This window comes from Oryctolagus cuniculus, chromosome 5 (genome assembly GCF_964237555.1).
Source record: "Oryctolagus cuniculus chromosome 5, mOryCun1.1, whole genome shotgun sequence".
In the NCBI taxonomy this organism is placed as follows: domain Eukaryota; kingdom Metazoa; phylum Chordata; class Mammalia; order Lagomorpha; family Leporidae; genus Oryctolagus; species Oryctolagus cuniculus.
This window is the reverse complement of record NC_091436.1, coordinates 92,976,035-92,999,358: the sequence shown is the minus strand read 5'-3', so window position 1 is coordinate 92,999,358 and position 23,324 is coordinate 92,976,035. Positions and strand designations below refer to the sequence as shown.

Sequence of the window (23,324 nt, the reverse complement as noted above, 5' to 3'; positions counted from 1 at the left end):
GGCATCAACGGCATTATCATGGTGCACAACATATATGGCACAAAACATTGTAATACTGGAGTCATGTGTGCCGATATATTTTAGAACACTTTTTGGAAACATGAAAATGTATATTTCCTTTAAGCTAATTACAACTCTTTTTCTTTATTCCAGGAAACAAATAACAGTGTATTGTACTGTGACAAGACTTGGAACTCAGAATTACAACTTATTATTCCTTGGGCAATTCAACTAAATCTTTCCACATCTATTTTCCCAATCCATAGTACAAGGATAACGCTGCCTACATAACTGGGCTGTTAAGAAAGTTAAATGAATTATGTACGAAAAAGAAAAACTTCTGGCTGGCGCCACAGCTCATTTGGCTAATCCTCCACCTGTGGCACCAGCACCCCGGTTCTAGTCCCAGTTGCTCCTCTTTCAGTCCAGCTCTCTGCTGTGGCCTGGGAGGGCAGTGGAGGATGGCCCAAGTGCTTGGGCCCTGCACCCGCATGGGAGACCAGAAGGAAGCTTCTGGCTCCTGGCTTCGGATCGGCGCATAGCAGCCACTTGGGGAGTGAACCAACGGAAGAAAAACCTTCCTCTCTGTCTCTCTAACTCTGCCTGTCAAAAGAAAAAAAGAAAAACTTCTACAAGTTTCTGTTAGTAATAAGAACTCACAACCCATTTATCAGTGACTGAATAGAAAAAGCAGTACAGTTGTATTTCTACAGACTTTCTCAGGGGATTTCTTTTGTGTAATGTTCAAGTAATAAATATCTGATATAAATTGAGAGCAAGATAAAAAATCACATCTTTAAATGATAAGCATATGAAATCTTTAAAGTACATATATATTTCTCAAAAATTTGTTTTTACTTTTACCAAAAATTCATCAAACTTAAGTTCAATATTCGAATATTCACTCTTTAAAAGCAGCACCTGAAAGACTGCCAGTTTATAATAATGAATTTTAATTTACAAGGTGTCTGCACTTTTTTAAAGAAGGAAATGCATTCCAGAGTTTAAAAAAATTATGAGGAAAGGTATCTCACTCGCAGAGATCTTTCATTTAGGTGTTTGTTTGTTTGTTTGTTTTTGCCAGAGAGTCTTGGCTTTCCATGCCTAAAATACTCTCATAGGCTCTTCAGTCAGATCCGAATGCCTTAAGGGCTGATTCTGAGGCCAGAGTGCTGTTTAGGACATCTGCCATTCTATGAGTCTGCTGCATATCCCGCTTCCCATGTTGGATCGTTCTCTCCCTTTTTTTAACTTCCACTTTGACTATCACCTTGCCTAAATATGATCAGAGTCGGTGAACTCAAAAGGCTTCCATAGCCTTGGCAACTCATGACAAGAGCCTAGGGAGATTACTAACGCCATAAATGAGAGTGTCAATCTGTTAAGTCAACAACAGCAGTCACTGTGTACTTACTCCTCGTGTAGGATCTCTGTCCTTAACGTGTTGTTCAGTATGAATTAATGCTATAACTAGTACTCAAACAGTATTTTATACTTTATGTTCTGTGTGGGTGCAAACTGTCAAAATCTTTACTTAATTTATACTAAATTGATCTTCTGTATATAAAGATAATTGAAAATGAATCTTGATGTGAATGGAATGGGAGAGGGAGTGGGAGTTGGGAGGGTTGCTGGTGGGAGGGAAGTTATGGGGGGGAAAAGCCATTGTAATCCATAAGCTATACTTTGGAAATTTACATTTACTAAATAAAAGTTTAAAAAAAATTATGAGGAAAAACTAGAAGATCCAACCTTTCCTGCTCCATTTTGCCAGCCATGGATACTTGATTCTATTATGTAAACTAGTAAAGGACATGTAATTTTTACAATTTAACCAAATAAAGTATCATTAAAAAATGGAAGATTTTCTGGAAAACTATTTTTAATGTGTACAGACTCAGAATTCCAGCTCTATGAATGCCTGAATTCATGAAAAAAGTGGTAATTAAAAGAAATGAGGGAATACCTAATTGGCTCTTTGAAACTATACTCTCTAATATGGAAGCCACTAACTACATGTGGCTACCGCAAAATTTGAAATGAGCATAATCCAAATTGAGATATGTTATAACTGGGAGATACAAATAGAATGTTGAACACTTATAAAAAAAAATTGGTGGAAGGATACATTGGGTGTTTAGTGCTTAAGACACCAGTTAAGATAATCACATATCCAGCTCTGGCTCCTGACTTTAGCATCCTGCTAATGCAGACCTTGGGAAGCTGTGGTGATGACTCAAGTTAACTGGCTTCCTGTGTGTCACACAGGAGACCTGAATTATGTGCCAACTCCCAGTTTTGGCCTCTGTCTGGGACCACGGCAGGCATTTGGGGAATGAATCAGCAGATGCAAGCCCTTTCTTTCAAATAAATAAAATTGTTTAAAAATGCAAAAGGCTTTCATAATGCTTTTTACTAAATGCATAAATGATAATAAACAGGGTCTTCAAAAAGTTCATGGAAAAATGTATTATGAAAAACTATGCCCAGATTTCAAAAAAAATTTACATCAAAATAAATTTATCTTTTAATTCCATCTTTCCATAAACTTTCTGGGTACTCTAGTATTTGAATATGTTGGGTTAAATAAAGTATATTACTATAACCAATTTCACGTTTCTTTTTGTAACATGATTAGAAAATACAAAATTACATGTGTGGCTTGCACTTGCGATTTGAATTAGATTTCTACTGCCCAGCATTTCTTTAATTTCAAATTTGAAGTATCTATCATTTCAATTTTCTTTCTTTCCTAACATACTGAATTAACAGAATTTTGTTATGTATGCTACACTGGTATGTATATTTAGGTTTTGAAATGACAGAAAACTGTATATAAAAATGATTTAGATATCAATTGTGCCAAATTTCTGATGTTTATGTGTAAAAACAAGATTTCAGATAAATGCTCACTTGGCATATTTGAAAAGTTAAGCTTAAATAAGAATCTTGATAAATTTTTTCACTAATGTTTATTTCAATTATCTCATCGAATACAAATGGGCTTCCACAACCAACTTTTTGACATTTAAAAAATTTTGAGCATTTATTTTTAGCATTTCTTAATTTGACTACAAAATGTTCAGTAAACTGAGTTCAAAAATATTTCCCAGCTTTCAGTTATATTTTATATTTTAAATAGATTTTATATTTTTAATAGTTGCTTTTTAAACTATTGAGATGAAAATACAGGTGCCAACTGGAATGAGAAGAATTAAGATAATCTGATACTGGATAAGACATTTTCATCTCCTACTTAACACCAAAAATATGACTCATTTTAAAAAGCAGTAAAAATAAACTATGCATCTATCAAAAAAATCAAGGTAAAGTTAGATTACTAGTAAAATAAGAAAAGGAGTAAGATACACAAATAGGTATAACTGAAACTGTTACTGAATTTTATCATTATACATGCATATTCTGATAGAACACCAATTTTATTTTTTTTTAATGTTAACAATTCAAAAGGAAGAATAGGCCATCAAACATGCAAATCCACAAATTTGAGTGTTTAAGATGCTGTTTCATTCACATTTTTTTTTTTCTGTGTTTTAGTCTATACTGGTGATTGCAAATTAACTTGGTATTTAAGGAAAGGTATCAGTTCCTTCCTGTTCTTTGGTCTAAAATAGACAAATTATCACATATTTTAATTCAAAACACAGTGCAAAGCAGAACAGTACAAGCTAGTGTAAAGACAATTACTGAAATTTTCTGGTTGATGATGATAGTGTTTTGCACAACTTCTCAATTCTCTTCTCAAATAAGGTAAGCTTTACGAAGTTCTGACTCCCTAACTAAGTGGCCTCCTAAGTTGCTTCCGGAAAACAGGAAAAACTAAAGTGATCCTTATCAATAATACCCTAGGTATACAAGTATAAATGTTTGGTATGGGCTTTACAGTACTTTAGAAACATTAAGACAAGCATTTATTTAGGAAGAAGAGAAAATAAAGCCTTAACTCTGTTACCTTCTTCTATATATTGTATGACTTTGAATATAACAAATGGTAACACTGCACCATAAGCAACACATATATATTTATACAAATATCCTATTCAAAATGCAAGTCAGCCTGCTTTCATGTATGTAATAATCAGTATAACAGTTTCACACACACATATTTTCCTTACATACTCAAGATGAGTCTTGTATGTCCACTGGATTCTTTTAGAGAATACATACCTTGTTGATGCACTTGGCTATCTGAAATCTGTCTTTTAGGACTCTTCCCCCTAATGCTCGCAGGTGAAGAAGCATTGACTGGTGATGACTGGCAAGAAGACTGTGGTGTAGTTCCAAAATCAGATGAATAATAGGAGGAATGGTGTTTGCCTGCCTTTCTTTCTTGATCAGTATCTGGACTTCCTGCTCTTTCCCCCATTCTTTTGAAAAATGGTCTCTATTAACATATCACAAATTCCCAACAATGAAGAGCATTTTCACAGTCTTCTCCACGGCATGTCTGTAGTCTGCAATTCACATTAACAGAAGATAAGCTTTATTCCCTACAATTAAGGAAGGGGAAGCAAGATTATCATATAGTCATGAAAACAGAGTTCTACAGTTAATTACAATTAAAAATACTAAAAGCAAAATATATAGCTTACTTTTTTATTTTTGTCTGTTTATTTTCATTTTATTTGAAATGCAAAGAGACAGAAATCTTCCTTCTGCTAGTTCACCCCCCACCTATCTGCAACAGCTCAAAGCCAGGAAGCAACTATTTCCTGGAAAGCAGTGGAAGATGTTCCAAGTGCTTAGGCCCCTGTGTGCCTGGCCCAGCCCTGGTAATTGCACTCATTTGGGGAGTAAACCAGTAGATGGAGAATCAATCAATCAATCTCTCTCCCCCTTCCCCTCTCCCTGTGTGTGTGTGTGTGTGTGTCTCTCCCCCATGACTCTGCCTTTCAGATAAATCTAAAGAAAAAAAGAAGCACAATAAACACAAACGGTGAATTTGAAAAGGACAATAATGATCAAACTGTCAGTTTTTTTAATCTAGCTTTTTTTTCTTTGGTGAAGGATAGAGGTGGTGGTGGTGATAAAGAACCTGCTAACAAAAACCAAAAAAGCTAAGATCCACTACAAAAATATACAACTGAAGTATATTTTAAAAAATTAAAAGAAAAACATCTGATGACACACAGTTGTAAACATGACAGAAAATGGTTACAATTTTTAACACATAAATACTTATAAGGAAAATATGAAGTTAAAAGTTAATGGGATAGATACATAGTAACTTCCCAAACAGGCAATTCAAATTACACATAAAATTATTCAACCTCAAGCTATCAAATGATCAAAACAATATTTTTCAAAACAGTATTAGCCAATGCTACCAGAGCTGCTATCAGTTAAAGATCCATAGTTTCTTAGGGGAAAAAAAAAGTTGTAAGATACATGAAGAGTTCAATTATAGTTTTAACCTTTGATCCAATACATTCATTTCTGAATTCCAAGAAAATGACAACAGGGGGGAAATCACACACACATACTTAACCAGCAAAGTGCAATTTAAAAAAAAAAACAACAACAACAACAAATGAAAGCAATTTAAATGTCCAATCATTAACAAATTAAGAAAAGTATCACGGGGCAGGCATCAAATTCAGTGATGCCTACATCCCGTATTGGATTGCCTGGGTTTCAGTCCCAGTAGTTTCCAATTCAAACTTCCTACTAATGTGCACCATGAGAGGCAGCAGGCAGTGACCCAAAAAGCTGGGTCCCCACCATTCACACAGGAGATCTGATTGAGTCCCCAGCTCCCAGATTCAGCCTGGTCAAGCGCAGGGCTTTGGCACATTTAGGGAGTGAAGCAATGGATAGGAGCTTTCTTTTCTCTTTTCTCTCCTTCCTCCCTCCTACCCTTCCTCCTTTCCTTCTTCTAACTTAAAAACAAAAAAAGAACAATAAAAATCATAAAAAGCACAGTATCACAAATTGCTGGAACTGTTTACAAAAATGTCTGTGTTCGGGGCCAGTGCCATGGCTCACTTGGCTAATGCTTCACCTGCGGCGCCCGCATCCTATATGGGCGCTGGGTTCTAGTTCCAGTTGCTTCTCTTCCAGTCCAGCTCTCTGCTGTGGCCTGAGAGGGCAGTGGAGGATGGCCCAAGTGCTTGGGCGTCTGCACCCAGGTGGGAGACCAAGAGGAAGCAACTGGCTCCTGGCTTTGTGTTGGCGCAGCGCTGGCCATAGCAGCCATTTGGGGGGTGAACCAACGGAAGGAAGACCTTTCTCTCTGTCTCTCTCTCTCACTGGCTAACTCTATCTGTCAAATAAAAAAAAAAGTCTGTGTTCAAGGAAAATATTTAGGCTACTTGGTAAAGAAAAAATTCAAATTAGTACATACAGTATCTTCTCAACAATAAATATTCATTGAACAACTACTGAATTATTGAATATTCTTCCTTTCTGATCTCAGGATCTGAAAAAAATTGGAAAGCAAGGCATACATGAACACCAAAATAATGTCTGCCTGAGTCTAGCTAAGGCACACTCAGGAGACAGTGGTGACAGCTCAACTAAGTGGGCTCCTGCCACCCACATAAGAGATCTGGATTGTGTTCTCAGCCCCCATTCTCTAGCAGATTGGCGTTCCCTCTGTATCTATTTTTTTTTTAATTTTCTGCCTTTTTAGGAGTTTACATTCCAGTTATGCTCATCTGACTCTCATTCCTTTACAGGTTATCTGTTTTTCCCCTTTTCTTCCACCCTAAGAGCTTTTAAGATGTCCCCTCCTGTTATTGTGAAATTTCACAGTATGAATAGGTCATGGGTCTTTATTATTGCATTGGGCTCATTCCGCCCATCCTCCTCTTACCCAACTCCCTCTGCCTCCACACACGTACTTTTTTTTTTTTTGACTTTCATTTAGTAAATATAAATTTCCAAAGTACAGTTTATGGATTACAATGGCTTTCCCCCCCCATAACTTCGCTCCCACCCGTCACATATTTATTACAATCTGGAAAGTTGTATCCTTTTGCACTAGAGATTTTCTTCTATTACTTTTCTGATAATTGATCTCCATTTTCTCTTTTAGAAACTTTCACTGGTCAAATTACAGTCCAGCTCTTCTTTGTTGCTGTTCTATTTTCAATGATTTATTCAATCTTTATTCTACACTATAATTTATAAAAAAATTATGCCAACATATTCATTTCCCAGAACTCTTTCTCGCTCTGATTTCTAAAATAATTATTCTGTTCCTGCTTTATTGAGGCAATATATTTTCATTTATCTTGAGAATATGAGACATCTGTTTAAAGTCTCTTCTGATTGAAAAATTTGTTTCACATGATGTTAGGTTTTTTTGCTTTATACATTGCTAATTTTATTTTTTGAAGATAATATTTGGTTGACCATGAATAATTTTAAAAGAATATTATTGGAAATCCTTTACATTTGAGTAAAGCTTCCTGACAGGCAAGGCACTTTAGTATGAAAAGCACAGAATCAGTCATTAGGCTCATACAGAGGACTCCCTAAAAGCTAAAATGAAGAAGGCTTATTTCCAGATACAAAAGTCCAGCATGGCAATGTTATTTTTCCTTTAGTGTTGTCTTTATTTTCAGAAGAAATAATCTCTTTATTTTGATGGAAAAAGAAGGAAAGAATTAAGAGGCAGGGAGTGTTAACAGTCACTGGCCACAAGCTTGGGTGGGAAGGGAGGTACAACTATTCCATAGATAGTTTTTCAATTATTCTTCTTTCCCAACCATTTTCAACCACCTTTTTTCCTCCAATCTTTTTAAATCACCAGATTCTCTGAGAGTCTATTGCATACATCTGAATCTTCTTTTGCTGCAGATCCTTTGAATAGTTTGGAGTTTTCCTTTATCTTAATCTGTTTTTATCCATTGTCATTATTTCGCCTCTTTCAGAAACACCGCCATCTTTAATCTGCTGAGTTACCCCTTCAATGTTACAGGTTAACTCTCTTTTCTCTTATTTTTCTTTAGTATTATTTTAATGTTGTCTCCAATAGGAGGATACAAACATATATAATCATAGCTATGTCTTTAACAATAAATATATGTCATTTTAAATATAAGCTAATTATTTCTAACAATTATTCTCACCTTTTTAGACAACTTGGTAAAAACAATTTCCCCAAATCCATGAAGCTACTATTTATGCAATCAACAAAAATTATTGAATATCCACATGCCATCTTAAGACAATGAGGAGACCAAGAAGAGCAAGGATATACTACGGGTTCTTTTGTTTGTTTGTTTGTTTTTTGACAGGCAGAGTGGACAGTGAGAGAGACAGAGAGAAAGGTCTTCCTTTTGCCGTTGGTTCACCCTCCAATGGCCGCTGCGGCCGGCGCGCTGCAGCCGGCGCACCGCGCTGATCCGATGGCAGGAGCCAGGTGCTTCTCCTGGTCTCCCATGGGGTGCAGGGCCCAAGCACTTGGGCCATCCTCCACTGCCTTCCAGGGCCACAACAGAGAGCTAGCTTGGAAGAGGGACAACCGGGACAGAATCCGGCGCCCCGACCGGGACTAGAACCCGGTGTGCCGGCGCCGCTAGGTGGAGGATTAGCCTATTGAGCCGCAGCGCCGGCCAACTACGGGTTCTTTTAAGTTAGGATCTGCTTCTTCCATGGAAAAGATAAAATTTAAAAATAAAAAACCACAGCACATGATGTACATATGTTTTACGTTCCCGCAAAATAGTTCTATGAGAATTCTTCAAAAAGTTCATAAAAATATAATTAAAAGATTATTTTGGTGCAAAAATTTTTTGAAACTTGTGCAGTGTTTTCATAATATCCACTTTTCATGAACTTTCTTTTTTATTTTTATTTATTTATTTTCATCTTATTTGAAATACAAAGACACAGAGATATTTCTTGCATCCACTGGATCATTCCCCAAATGTCTCCAACAGCACAGGACAGGCCAGGCCAAAGCCAAAAGCCCAGAACTCAATCTGGGTCTCCTAAATTGGTGTCAGTAATACAAGTACTTGAGACATCTGCTGCTGGTAGCCAGAGTACACACTAGCAAAAAGCTGAAGCAGAAGCAGAAAAGCTGGGACTCAAATCAGGCCCTCCGATGTGAGATGCAGGCATCCCATGCGCTGTCTTAACTGCTGCACCATGTGCATACCCTGCATGAACTTTCAGAAGAACCCTCTCACTAATACATGAAAATACCCTCTTAATAGTGATAACAAACTCAAGCATAGCCCCAAGAACTCCTGAGAATATTTTCTTATTTTTGCCAAACTTATTATTTAGGTTCTATTTTGAAATAAGGTAGATTACTTCTAATGTTTAATGTACGTGCACTGTATCAAACTATGCTAAAATTGTTCACAGTATCTAATAAGACAAGTATTTCTTAGAAAATACAGCACCCCAAATAGCTAATATAGAAAAGAGAATGGAAATTTAGACACATGAGAAAATTCATTCTTTTTTGATTTATTTATTTATTTGAAAGTCAGAGTTACAGAGAGGCAGAGGCAGAGAGGGGTCTTCCATGCACGGGTTCACTCCCCAAATGGCCACAATGGCTGGAGCTGGGCCAATCCAAAGCCAGGAGCCAGGAGCTTTTTCTAGGTCTCCCATGGGAGTTCAGGGACCCAAGAGCTTGGGCCATCTCCTACTGCTTTCCCAGGCCATAGCAGAGAGCTAGATTGGAAGTGGAGAAGCCAAGACTTGAACTGGCACCCATATGGGATTCTGGCACTGCAGGTGGCGGCTTTACCCACCTTGCCACAGCATCGGTCCCAAGAGAAAATTCACTTTTAAAAAATTAGCCCTAGGGTTTGGCATTCTGGCACAGCAGATAAAGCCGCTGCCTGCAACAAATGGGATGCCAGTTCGTGTCCCAGCTGTTTCACTTCCAAAAATCCAGCTTCCTGCTAATGCCTGGAAAATGCAGAAGATGGCCCAACCTTTTGGGCCCCTGTCACCCACATGGGAGACCCATATGAAGCTCCTGGTTCTTGGCTTTAGTCTGGCCCAGTCCTGACCACTGTGATCATCCAGGGAGGGAACCAGTGGAAGGATGATTTCCCTCTCTGTCTGTCTTCCTCCTCTCTGTAACTCTGACTTTTAAATAAGATTTTTTTAAAACTTTAAAAATTAATTTTTAAAAATCTTTAAAATATTACAAATTAGTTTTTATTCCTTGTAGTAACACCATCACTTGGCTATCTGTATTGTCAGAAAAAGAGCTGCAACAAGCAAATAAAAGATAACTTGAAGAATAAAAATTAAAAATTAGAGGAAAAAAAGAAGAGGAAAAAATAAAGATGAGATAAAACAACTATTACATCAATAATTACTAATTTTTCCTCTAGTATAAGGAAATATACTTAAGTATATAGTTTAAGAAAATTTTGTAACAATTTGGCACTGGAAGGGACCCAGAGAATCACTCTTTTCTTTGCAAAGATTAAGGAAACAGGCCTGGAAAAACAGAATGATTTACTCAAAGTCACAAATAACTTATCTAAGATCACAAAACTTGGTAAAACTTCAAATAGACTCTATGTTTTCTCTTAGTTGAGTGACCTATCAAATATATCAATAATAAACAGATGTTCTTTAAGTCATCACCTGCCCCTACATTTCTGGTCCTTCTGAAAGCAAAACCTTTCACCTGGTTTTTTTTTTTTTCCCATACCCTCTCATGTCGATGTCAGAGATGGTGCTCCTGCAACTGTGCCCCCTCAACAAGATCATTCCCTTCAATAAAGAGGCTCTCATGAAGCTGATGCTCAACTCCATGTCCTACTGCTCCTATAACCCAATTTCTCTATACTGATTTTCCAATTAAAAGAAACTGAATAACCATCTAACCTAATAACCTTCAATGTTACCTCCACTTTTTTTTCCATGCACTTTCTTGTGAACTCACACTGTTCACCTGTTCATTCAGACAACTCCACTGAAACAGCTTTTTTCAAGATTATGACTGACACATATCTTCCTAAATCCAGCAGTCAATTTCCTATCCTATTCCTATTTGACCTCAAAGCAGTGCTCAACATGACCTAAACATTCTTACTTAGTTGCCATAGCCATCTACTTTTCTGGTATTCTTACTATACCTTCCTGGCTGTCCAGTCTCAGTCCCCTTTGGTAAACCTACTTGCTCTTCCGGGGCCCTGGATGTTAGAATACAGAAGGCATCCCAAGCTGGCCCCTTTTTAAGCTGCACTTTCTCCTTAGGTGATCTGATATGTAAGTATCTTATGCTGCCCTCCAGATCCATATATCTACCTCCCTATTTGCGAGTCCATTTGGATACCTAATAATCATTTCAAATTTTTATGTCCAAAACCAAAATTATCTGTTCCTTGTCCATCCAGATTGTTTACAGTCTTTCCAATCTCATTAAATGTGCCTCCATCTACTAAATTTTCCATGTCACAAACCCAAAGATAATCCTGGATTTCTTCTTCCTTCACATCCCACATCCAAATCATCTACAAAACCTGACTGGCTTAATTTCTCAAATATAGTCCAGATCTGACCATTTCCTACCATTCCCATGACTACTGTCCTAGTCCAAGCCATCATCTCTTTTCACCTGGACTTCTTATCACAGGCTCCTAGTGGTCACTCTGCCTTCATTCTTGCTTCCTTCACACAGCCATCAAAAAAGACAACTTGAAACAGAGATCAGACAGCACTGCTCCCTTTGCTTAACACACTTTAAGTGGTCATCAAATTCCTTAAAGCCTGCAAAAGTGTACAAGAGCTAACCCTTCTTTATACTTCCTCATCCAATTCTCCATACCACTCTTCTCATCTGCTTCCTTAGGCAAACTAGGCTTCCCTGTGTCTCCATGAGCTGTTGCCAATTCACAGCCTTTGCCTTTGCTGCTCCCGTTACCTAGAACTTCACATAGGCGGCTCCATCTCTTCTTCCTGCTCTCAATATACACATCATCTTCTCAAAGATGGCTGCCTCGACAGTGCTTTAAGTGAGCCCAATCACTATCCGCTCTTACCCTATCTTCACAGATCTTACTGGGAATAATCTTACATTTATCATCTTATCCCTTTCTAAGTGTAAGACCCATGAGAACAGAAATCTTGTCTACCTACTTCAACATGGTAACCACACATCATTCATTAATTACTCATGGAATGTGTGATTATTCCTAGAAAATTTGCCTCTTTGCTTTAAAGAAAATGTTAAACCTTCCCTCTTTTCAAAATATGACAAGCTTAAATCTCTAAAATTCCAAGAGGGAAAAATTAACAAATCAAAAAGTTTCATTTAGAGCCACTGCCATCATAAAATTGGAGTATTTTTTCTGGGCTAATAATAAATACATGAGATGACCTACTAGAACTTCAGACAAAATAAATTTTACCTGATGTTACACCAATGATTTCCATTTGACTAATAAAAAAAACTAATGTAAGTCTAATCATAATACTAATAAATTATTCTTTCTCTTAAAATAGTTACCTAAATTAACATTTAGGTAATTGTAATTTATATTCCATGTATATAATTCAACTGATTTAAATTAATTTGCTGTGACCAATAATGAACACATTAACAATTGTATATATTTCTTCTCATCTGTGTGTTGGGGGAGGAGGGGTGGTTATTCTGTTAGAACTCTCTCAATGGTAATCAAAAAAATAAAAGGGGTAGGCAACTCGAACAGCAGATAAGACAGACACTTGGGACTCCCACATCCCATACCAGAGTGCCTGAGTTCAAGTCCAGATTCTGCTCCCAATTCTGCCTCCTGCAAATGTAAATCCTAGGAAGCAGTAGCAGTGACTCAAGGAATAAACTCCTCGGCATCTATGTGGGAGGCTGGAATTGAGTTTCCAGTGACTGGCTTTGGCCTGGCATAGCTCCAGCTATTCCCAGTATTTAGGGAGTGAATCAGCAGATGGGAGATCGCTATCAGTCTCTTTCTCTTTCTCTGTCTCCCTTTTATAAATAACAGAATTTTTTAAGAGAACAAGATAAAAGAAAATTATAAGTCTTGGCCAATTTCAACTGCTAAGAAAGACTTATTTTCTTAAAATGGCCAAGAATGCTACTATGGCAATGCTAGAAAACTATCAAGTATAATAACTGTCATTTTTCATCCAAAAATAAATCCCTAAAATAAAGTGTCAAACAACACGGGTTACACATAATAGATCAGAAACAAAGATTACCACAAGACCTTTCTATGCTAGAATATGTCCTTTATATCCAGGTACAGATGAGTCAGAAAGTAAATATAAGCTGTAGAGGCCACTGTATATAAAATCATAATGATCATCTAAGATGTGACTCTAAAGAAGGCTCTTGGTTCTAAGGGAAAATTGCATAAAATCAGACCTGTCAACCTCCTGACACATCCTTGTGCCCAGCTTTTTTGTATACAACATTGCTGCCTGGCTACCGGTACTCCCAGTAAGAGAGGTCATACAGTAGATAAGGCAAGCGAAATGAAAATAAACTGAGACAGATATAAATAAGGAGCTCTCTTCAGAAAAGAAAATGCCTAAAGATATGATAAAAAAAATAAACAACTACACTGCTACATTAAAACTTCAACTGTGAGGCCAACACTGTGGCACAGTGGGTAAAGCCACCACCTTCACTGCCAGCATCCCATTAAGGGTGCCAGTTCAAGTCCTGGCTGTTCCACTTCTGATCCAGCTCTCTGCTATGGCCTGGGAAAGCAGTAGAAGATGGCCTAAGTTCTTGGGCCCCTGCACCCGTATGGGAGACCCAGAAGAAGCTCCTGGTTCCTGGCTTTGGGTCAGCCCAGTTCCAGCCACTGCAGTCATTTGGCAAATGAACCAGTGGATGGAAGACCTCTCCCTCTGCCTCTGCCTCTCTGTAACACTGCCTTTCAAATAAATAAATCTTTAGGCCGGCGCCGCGGCTCACTAGGCTAATCCTCTGCCTTGCGGCACCGGCACACCGGGTTCTAGTCCTGGTCGGGGCGCCAGATTCTGTCCCGGTTGCCCTTCTTCCAGGCCAGCTCTCTGCTGTGGCCAGGGAGTGCAGCGGAGGATGGCCCAGGTACTTGGGCCCTGCACCCCATGGGAGACCAGGATAGGTACCTGGCTCCTGCCTTCGGATTGGCCATTGGAGGGTGAACCAATGGCAAAGGAAGACCTTTCTCTCTGTCTCTCTCTCTCACTGTCCACTCTGCCTGTCAAAAAATAAAAATAATAAAAAAAAAATAAATCTTTAAAAAAAATTACAACTGCTTCTTTCCTACAAAGGAGAAATGCTTAAGAAACAAAAACCAAGTTTTCCCACTCCTATTTACATGTTCCTGTATATTTCTAAAAATTTTTATCTCATGTATTTATTTGCCTAATACCTACTCTTACTTAGAAGTCAAACTGTGGGAGCTGCCTTGTAGTACAGCAGGTTAAGCTTCCCCTTGGGAACCCTATATCCCATATCAGAGTGTCTTTTGGAGTCCCAGCTACTCTACTTCCAAGCCTGCTTCCTGCTAATGTGCCTAGGAAGGCAGCAGATGATGGCCCAGGTACTTGAGACCCTGCTACCGATGAGGGAGACCCAGATGGAGTTTTGGGATCTCGGCTTCAGCCTAGCCTAGCCCTAACTGTTGCAGCCATTTGGGGAGACAACAAGCATATGAAAGCACTCTCTTTCTCTCTCCCTCTCCCTCTCTTCTCGTCACTGTGCTTTTCAAATAAATAATTTTAAAAAAAACCCTGTGGTTAAAAATAAAACTTTAAAAACATTTAAAACTACGTTTGGATTTTAAGTTTAATTTTCAGTATGCTCAGTCAGATTATAATAAATGCTAGATTTAAAAATTATGGCATAATCAGTTTTTTCTTTGACATTTTGAAACAATAGATTAAATGAAAGCATTTTAATCACAGTGTATCAGCCCAAGGTTCAGTCAGTCAGGGGAAGACATCACATTCACTCATTCATTCAATTACTGAACACCTACTAATGTCAATTTCTGAGCTATAGATGTTGCTGGAGATATAAAAATAAGTTAAGGCACAAGTGATCTCCTACATTAAGAAACCAGAAGCCGGGGCTGGTGCTACAGCACAGCAGGTTAAAGCACCATCCTGCAGCACTGGCATCCCATATGGGCGCCGGTTCAAGTCCTGGCTGCTCCTCTTCCAATCCAGCTCTCTGCTGTGGCCTGGGAAAGCAGTAGAAGATGGCTCAAGTGCTTGGGCCCTGTACCCCCATGGGAGACCCGGAGGAGGCTCCTGGCTCCTGGCTTCAGATCAGCGCAGCTCTGGCCGTTGCAGGCATTTGGGGAGTGAACCAGCTGATGGAAGACCTCTCTCTCTGTCTCTACCTCTCTCTGTCACTCTTTCAAATAAATAAAAATAAATCTGAAAAAAATAAAAAAAGAATGCAGTTGAACAAGCTACAATAGCATGTGGAAAAAAATGAAAATGAAAGGCATAAGGTAAACATGTAAGCCTGATATATAATCAAAATGCAATCCGTTTATGGCTGGGTTGTCCACACAGTGGCTACTAAACACCTGAAAAAAAAAAAAAAGCTGGCTGGAAACAAAGATCATCAGTAGAATTAAAAGGATCAGATCTGACATTTGCGGAGATCCAACCCCAACCCAAGAACTGGAGGGCAATAAAGCTAGAGAAAGAACAAGAGTTGGTCTTGAAGCCTCCGACAGATGATAACGGCATGAACTAAGGTAGTTTAGTTACAGAGCACAGAACTCATTCCAGAAATCTTCATCAAGTAGGATAAACTAGACTTGATGACAAGTTAAATGTATAGTGTTAGAAGACAGAAAAATCTATTGAACTTGAAATTTGGGAGCTTGCACAATTGGGTGGCATAGTACCATTCAAGTAGGGCAGGTTTGTCAGGGAAAGGTGATGTGTTTAATGTCAGACATACTGAGTTTGGCATATATATGAGAAATCTATGTGAAATTACCAAAAAAATAAATAGCTACATAATCTTCAAGAACAGAGATTAAAAATTGGGACTGTGTTAATAAAATACAGATAGTGGAAGCCAAAGGAGAAGATGAACTCAGCCAACAAAGAACATGGAGTGAAAGGACAGACCACTAAATTCTAAGGAGTAGCAATAATTAAACGGTGGGCAGAGGAAGAGGATCCCACAAAGGAGCTGGAGGGGCTAGCAAGATAAGAACCAGGAGAAAAGGTGGTATCTTTATTGTAATGGCTTCTACTGTGTCTTAATACAATTAAACATTTTTCACAGAGTAATGCAACTTTGACAAAAGTCTGTTTTCCTAAGTCATCAATTATTTTTGATTTGAAATGACACTTTGTCAATTTGGTGAATCAAACCAAACTACTACTTCCTAATACATGTTTGGATAAACATACTAGTCAACATATTAAAAGTCACAAAGTGAAAGATTTAAAATAGTAATATAAAATTCAACTACAGAACTACAGCCAAAAAATAGGAATAAAACAACAACCATGGAAAGGAAAGAGAGAGAACAGAGATAATAAACTGGCACCTTAATGGTGGACCTTTTTCCATAATGCATATAGTCCCTCCAATGACCCACTGAAAAAGTCTCTTAAATGATGACTTTTGATCCCTACAAGATATTCAAGTCTACTTTCCTAGGGAAAGAAGGTAAAACCTCCTTCAGACTTTGGGAGACTGGGGATTCATGATAGAAAAGATTAAGATCATCACCAATGCACCCTTCAACGAATGAAATCTACACACAAGTGCACTTTAACAAAAACCATTCAATTGTTTTCATTTACCTAAAGGCTCAAATATCTTGTTAAAATTCTCACAGCCAATCTACACCTATTCCCATTCTTTTAAATGATGCTATTGTTAACGCTGGGTGTTAGTAATATGTCCAAAGCAACAAAGGTAGCAGGAGAGGGGCTTAAATCCAGGTGAACCGGGACAGTGCTCTTCCCCACGGTTACACACTACGCCCTGGTGGGCCAAAAGGAAAACCTCCAGGATCCGAGTACCTGCTGCAATTCACTCCCGGCAAGACAGCACATTTTTTGCTACCTTGACTTCCCCTCATCCCATCCCTGAGGCCCTGAAGCCTGCATGTCCGTCTGGACGAAAGTGCCTTTCCACTCTAATCACAACCGCAGTCTGATCATAAACCTTTTGTCTCAGAGCTACCCACACCTTCTGCCCACCTTGGCCCCGAGTCTTCACAGACCTCCAGGATTAATTTTGGTTCTAAATTATTCTTAACCCTTTTCGATCCGGGCGCACTGTGCTCCCTTCCTTCTCTTCCTGGTTCCCAACAGACAACCCTTTGCCAACTCCCCTCAACTTCCCAGTCCCCCACCTGCCAGTCAACCTGCCCTCCTCCCATCCCCTTTCCCGGCTGCCGAGCTCCGCACTTAATTTCCAGGACTTTTCTTTCTCCCCTCGCCCCGCCCCCAAATCCTCCCCATCCTTAATCCTTCTCACACTCTCAGCTTCAACTCCCCGCACGCCGCAAACCACGAAGGCCCCACCACCAGCTCCCCTCAACGCTTCCGCCCCAATCTTCTCTCGCGACCCCGCAGTCTCCACGCCCACCCCGAAAACCACCCCCAACCCGCCCCGGCGCCCCCAGATCGCCAAAGCGGCGTCCCGCCTCCTTGCCTTCCCTCCCCGGACCGAACTCCCCGCCGGGGCCTCGGCGTCCGGCCGCCACACAGCGGGTGCCTGGCTCCTGCGGAGGCTTGCGGGGCGGGTGCCGAGGTTGCCGGGGTGCGGGAAGTTTGAACACAGGGCTGGGACAGGGGCGGGGACAGCGGCTCCCGGGTGGCCGAGGCGCGGCGACCTCGACTCCAGGGTAACGGAGGCGGAGGCCCAGACTGCACTGCGAGGCTACCGCGGCCTATGATGCCCCTCCTCGAGTTCCCATTGGCTTCTGTATCCCGATGGCCCTTGCTGTTGGCTGGAGTGGAACTGGAAGGCGGGACAACGAATGCGGGCGACGGCGGCCGTTGGTCGACCGCTCTGGTTGTGGTGGCCCCTGCGAGCAGGGCAGTCTTTCCCGGCGAAGCCGCGCGGAGCGCAGAGCGAGCGCTGCGTGGTGCCGTGGGCTGTGCGGGGCCGTGGGCTGTGCGGGGCGGCGCGCCACGGCCGAGAGGCCCGGACCCTGTAGAATGGGGAAAGGATGCGGGGAGACCGAGTCCGTGAAGTTGGGAACTCCGTAATTAAAAACACTGAAAATTGTCTCGACTCCTTTTTGGAGATGTCGGTTGTAAATCATAAAGAAATCGTAAACCAGTGGCTCGTCCTCCTCGGCGAAACTGATTTTCAGGAGGATGTGTTTTTTGGTGCACTAATGCTCCTGCCTCGAGGTCCTGGCCTTCGTGAATCACGAACGCGCCGTGAGTTTGGCTTGAAAGTGATTTTTAGGTGTTTCTTTGTTATTGATAGTAAGCGTTCTAAAGTGCATATCCCAATCCTGCTAAGGGCGGCATGCCGTGGGACGTTCTTCCCCTTTAAACACTGACGGTGCATTAAACAGTATTAATTGGAAGAGGCAGAGGTTCTAAAAAAATCCTCTCTAAGCCTTCTGGTTTTCAAGATGGTTTAGCATCGTCCTCTCCTGTTCTCTCCCTTGTTAATTTCTTGCTTGTTTTTCAAGCATTCCGCAGAGAAGCTAATTGTGGAAGGCGAATGCGTGCTGATCCATCTTCCGACCATGAAATAAATACGGTCGTTCCTGTTTCTCGCTCGACCTCGTTTCTCCACTTCTATTTCAGCGCCTTCATTGTATCCTGTCAATACATTTTACTCGCGTTACAGGCTCACCCGCCTAAACAATTTTATAAGTAAATATAATTTTCTGCGTGCGCAGACCTGTAGGAAATGACAGTTACCTGTTTGTGAAAATGCTATGTGGGATTTGTTCATCTGTTTCTCCGAATACTCGGTTAAAATAGCTCACTGGCTATTATTGACTCTATTAGACTCAATATGAAGTTTAATAAACGTATCTGTGGGTTGCCTTTTGGAAGATGTTGGTGGGAAGAGGCAAGAAACAGGCTGTATTTAGATGGACAAGCAAAGGCCTCCACCGGATTCAAATAGGGATTGCTGGCACGCGGACAGCTAAGAATGACGCTAATGCTGATTCGGTGCTCAGAATGTGCCAGGCAGGGTTATCAAATTCAATCGTCATTCACGATTCTAGACAGGTGGTGTTAGTCATTGTTTATACTTAAGAAAACGAATTCAGAGATGTGGAAGAATCTACCATAAGATACTAAATGGAAACACTAGGACACAAGCCTAGAGCTGCTAAATTATAAATTTCACAATTGCAAATTTAATACCTTTAGCGTGGTTCACCTACAAAAGCTACTATTAAGCAGGAAAATATTTAAAAGATCCACAGTGTGAAAAAAAAAAATAGTGCGCAACATGTTTAAGATTGCTTAAAGATACAATTTTATTCACATATATTCAAAAATAATAGTGCATTATTTGACCTTAAAAAAAAGACCTAAAGAACTTATAAACTTATAGAAGTAAAAAGCTAGTTTATTGAATTGACTTTTAAAAAGATTACTTTTAAAAAGATTGGCCTAAAGTATGAGAACAGTTTCAGAAGTTTTCATATTTTGATGTAAATTACTTTTTATTAATTTGAGTAGAATTCTCTAAGATTTATACCATTTGCCACTTCATTTCACTATGTATTACATAGGATTCTGCTTTTCAGAAAAAAATGAGCAAGATAGTAAGTAAAACCACATTGTTATATTCCTGCCACTTGAAATGACATTTAATAGGAATCAGACTTCTTACTGCTTTTAGAACTTAGGTTTATGAAATAAAGTCTACTGGTGCTCATTAAGCACTTTGGCGTTTTATTTTTAATATCCCTGGGCTTCCATTAATATTACAATAGCTTCAGATTTACTGTCTTGCTGACTGAATGTTCATGTTCGGCAGCACTTTGATTGCCCTGCCTAATGCTGTGTGGCAATGATACAGATAACACTAATGAAAATCTTCCAGAAAACATTGACTAACAGGATTATTCCTATTTTCCTTATGGGGAAACTGGTGGAGAACCTGAATGATGTTAGATTTTTAATAAAATTAATAGAGTAATAATTGGATTTTACAACTGTAGACAATCCAGAAATTACAATGACTGAGCTGAAAAGGGGGGGCATGCTATAAATAGTATCTTGGAAAGCACGCAGATAGAATTTCCTTAGCCAGAGTTCAGTTGTCCATTTAGTGCCATTCTAAGAAAAAAAAAAAAGGAAAGCACTGTCACAATTTATATATTTTACCTAAATATATAATAACAAAAGTTAAAAAAAAACTTAATCTAACTTCTTGACAACTATAATGCTTAAAAATTTTATTAATAGATACTTGGTAAACAATAAGTTGATTACACATAATAATCATCTTTTAAACAGTAGCTAACATGTCAGCTGTCAAAAAATTGAATGCCTTAGGAAAATTTAGTTCGGGTTTAAAGAGCAGTTTAATTGGAGACCTAGAAAATGGGCTGCCTTTTTTTAAAAAAAATTAGCCTAATCTGATTGTTATCTGCCTTAGAAAAGTAACGTGCTTTGATTATTGCTGTGTTTAAAGGATGCAGGTTTTGAATGTTTGATGAAATTTGCATGTTATTTTGTTGGGAAACAAATACAACCATTCAGATGTTTAGTAGTAATTTATCATCCTTATTAAAATCTGAATGTCAGAGATTTTAATTTGAGAGACTTCTGTGTTTGTTTTTCATGAAAAGAACTCAAAGTACTTTAACCTACTTTTAAATATGTTCTCAGATTTTATTCTACAACTACATCTTTAAGTAAATCTGCCTGCAGATCAAATTCTATCTCCAAGGTAGTATGACTAGCATTAAGGGGAACCATACCAGTTCCATTAGTAATCACATCATTCGCTTTGAAAGGGAGACTGTCTAAATGATATTCTTAGTAAGCAACCGTATGTTTGTGACTGAAAGTAACCAGTAGGATATTCTGTTAAAAAATCTTGTCTATATTTTTAATTAACAATAAATATGCTAGCTAAAGAAATAATTTGTTGTCACATTGGTGTTATACTAAAATAGCTATTTCTGTGGTAGACAGGAAAATTGCTTAGCAGAATTGCAGAGGAACATTTCTAACTTAGAAATGCTTGTTCATTCATTAAATGTATATTGAGTACTTATTAGGTACCCCTGGGGGAATTCAGGGATTAAAAAATGAAGCCTGGTCCTCCAGCTCACCATTGTCTGATGAACAAGAAAGATAAATTAAACTCTGACTGCAGATACAGCTACTGTGTGTAATACAGTGATTATAAAGGTATACTAAGGTACTAAAGGACTTAGGGAAGGGACACTTAACTCAGCCTCCTGCCTCATGTATGCTTCCCCCCAAAATAATTCTTCAATTAGTCTATATTAATTACATGAGAGCTTATCAGAACATAAATGGCAAGATATATAAGGTAGAAGTAAATAAATTAGTATATACCCAGGCACTCAAGGGGTAGAGCAAAGCATTTAGTAAGACATGATGGGGGAAGACCAAATGGGGTATGAAGAGAGGAGATACTGGAACAAGTTACCATATATATGGCTGAAGAGAAGGCCAAGGCTATATGTTTAAATGCCTTTGTGTGAAATTTATATTTAATCCCAAAAGCTATAGGTAGCAACTAATTATTGGATCTTCATTTTAGAAACCATTATCTCAGTGCCATCGGCAAGATGAGACTAGAAGCAGAAAGGTCAGTTAAGGCCTTTAAAATGTAGGAGAGGGACTGACAATATAGATAAGAAATGAGTAAGGTCAGGGTCAACTAATATTAATTGAGCACCTTCCATTCTTGGCCTTCCTGGCCTTGCGTTTAAAGTCTTACATATGCATTTTAATTCTTACTATAACTATGATACAGTCTTTGTGACAAGTGAAACCTAGGATGAAAGAAGCTAAATGCTTTGTGCATTTACAATTGGGAAACCCTTGTCTGCCTGCTTTTTTTTTTTTTTTTTTTTTTTTTCTTTCCTAAAACAGATAGAATACCAATCTGTTAGCCACTATGGGCCAAAGCTGGGAACTAGGAATTCAATCCAGGTCTCCCCTGTAGGTTTTTTTTTTTGGTTTTTTTTTTTTTTTTAAGATTTATTTATTTATTTGAAAGAGTTACAGAGAGAGGAGAGGCAGAGAGAGAGAAAGAGATCTTCCATCCGATGGTTCACTCCCCAGATGGCCACAACGGCCGGAGCTTTGCTGATTCGAAGCCAGGAGCTTCTTCCCAGTCTCCCATGTGGGTGCAGGGGCCCAAGGACTTGAGCCATCTTCTACTGCTTTCCTGGGCCATAGCAGAGAGCTGGACAGGAAGTGAAGCAGTCGGGTCTCAAACTGGCGCCCATATGGGATGCCAGCGCTTCAGGCCAGGGCGTTAACTCACTGTGCCACAGCACTGACCCCCACCCCCACCCCCCGTAGGTTTAAGGACCTAATTCTAGAGCCATCACTGCTGGCTCCCAAGGGTCTGCATTGCTGGGAAGCTGGAGTCACCAATGTGAACTGCAGGTGGATCCCTGGCACACCAATAGGAAATGGAGTCATCTTAACTGCTAGGCTAAACATCCATTTCAGCCAGCTGGCTTTTCAGACAGAGGTTGGAACTTCCTAATGAATCCGGAAATTAGGAAATCAATTTATGGTTCATGACCACATTTTTTAAAATGTATACAGAAGAACAGAAAATATCAGTATATTGTGTATAGTAAGGTTCAATATCATTTTATGAAACTTTTGTTTCAGCTACTTTTATATACATGTAATAAGTGTTTTTAACTTATGGGTCAAAGTAAAACACAACTGAAAATGACCACTGTGTTATACAGCAGTTGAAGTGAGAAGAGAAATAGAGTAGATATGCACTACCTGTGTTACAAGACAAGATGCCTGGTGTACATGAGAGGGAGATAGAAGAGGAAGCCTTGGTTTACCTTAAATTTCTAAGACATCTGGCACCCTTCACCAAACAATGACTACAGAAGTGCAAGTGTGATGTTAATTACAGTAATATATAGTTAGTGGACCATGTTTGAGGTATGCATAGGACTTGCAGATAAAAATGCTGATGGCAGTTTTTAATCAAGTTAAATATACATTTCTAATATAACCTAGTAATTTTACTCCAAGGTATTTATATAGGAGAAATAAAAACATATAAATATATATCAAAATAATCAACAATGTATTTTAAAAGTTTTATTAATTTATTAGAAACGCAGAGTGAGTGAGAAAGAGAGAGATTGATTATCCATCCGCTGGTCCACTCACAATGGCTCCAACAGCCAGTTCTAGGCCAG

General features: G+C 39.0%; 1 protein-coding gene across 9 annotated transcripts in view; it reads right to left on the bottom strand.

Moving 5' to 3' along the window:
- The window catches only part of LCA5 (lebercilin LCA5), a 149,415-nt gene that overhangs the window by 72,470 nt on the left and 53,621 nt on the right, over positions 1–23,324 (bottom strand). For 3 of the 9 annotated variants that reach the window (XM_051854537.2, XM_017345248.3, XM_017345249.3), the window contains exons 1-2: positions 17,606–17,849; positions 4,189–4,511 (exon numbers count right to left, since the gene is read on the bottom strand). In XM_051854537.2, coding sequence (XP_051710497.1) covers positions 4,189–4,387 — 199 coding nt within the window. In that variant the 5' untranslated portion in view covers positions 4,388–4,511; positions 17,606–17,849. Of the gene's footprint in view, positions 1–4,188; positions 4,512–6,364; positions 6,938–17,605; positions 17,850–23,324 lie in introns of those variants that run through there. The other 6 variants (XM_051854531.2, XM_051854533.2, XM_051854530.2 and 3 more) reach the window with 4 other exon arrangements.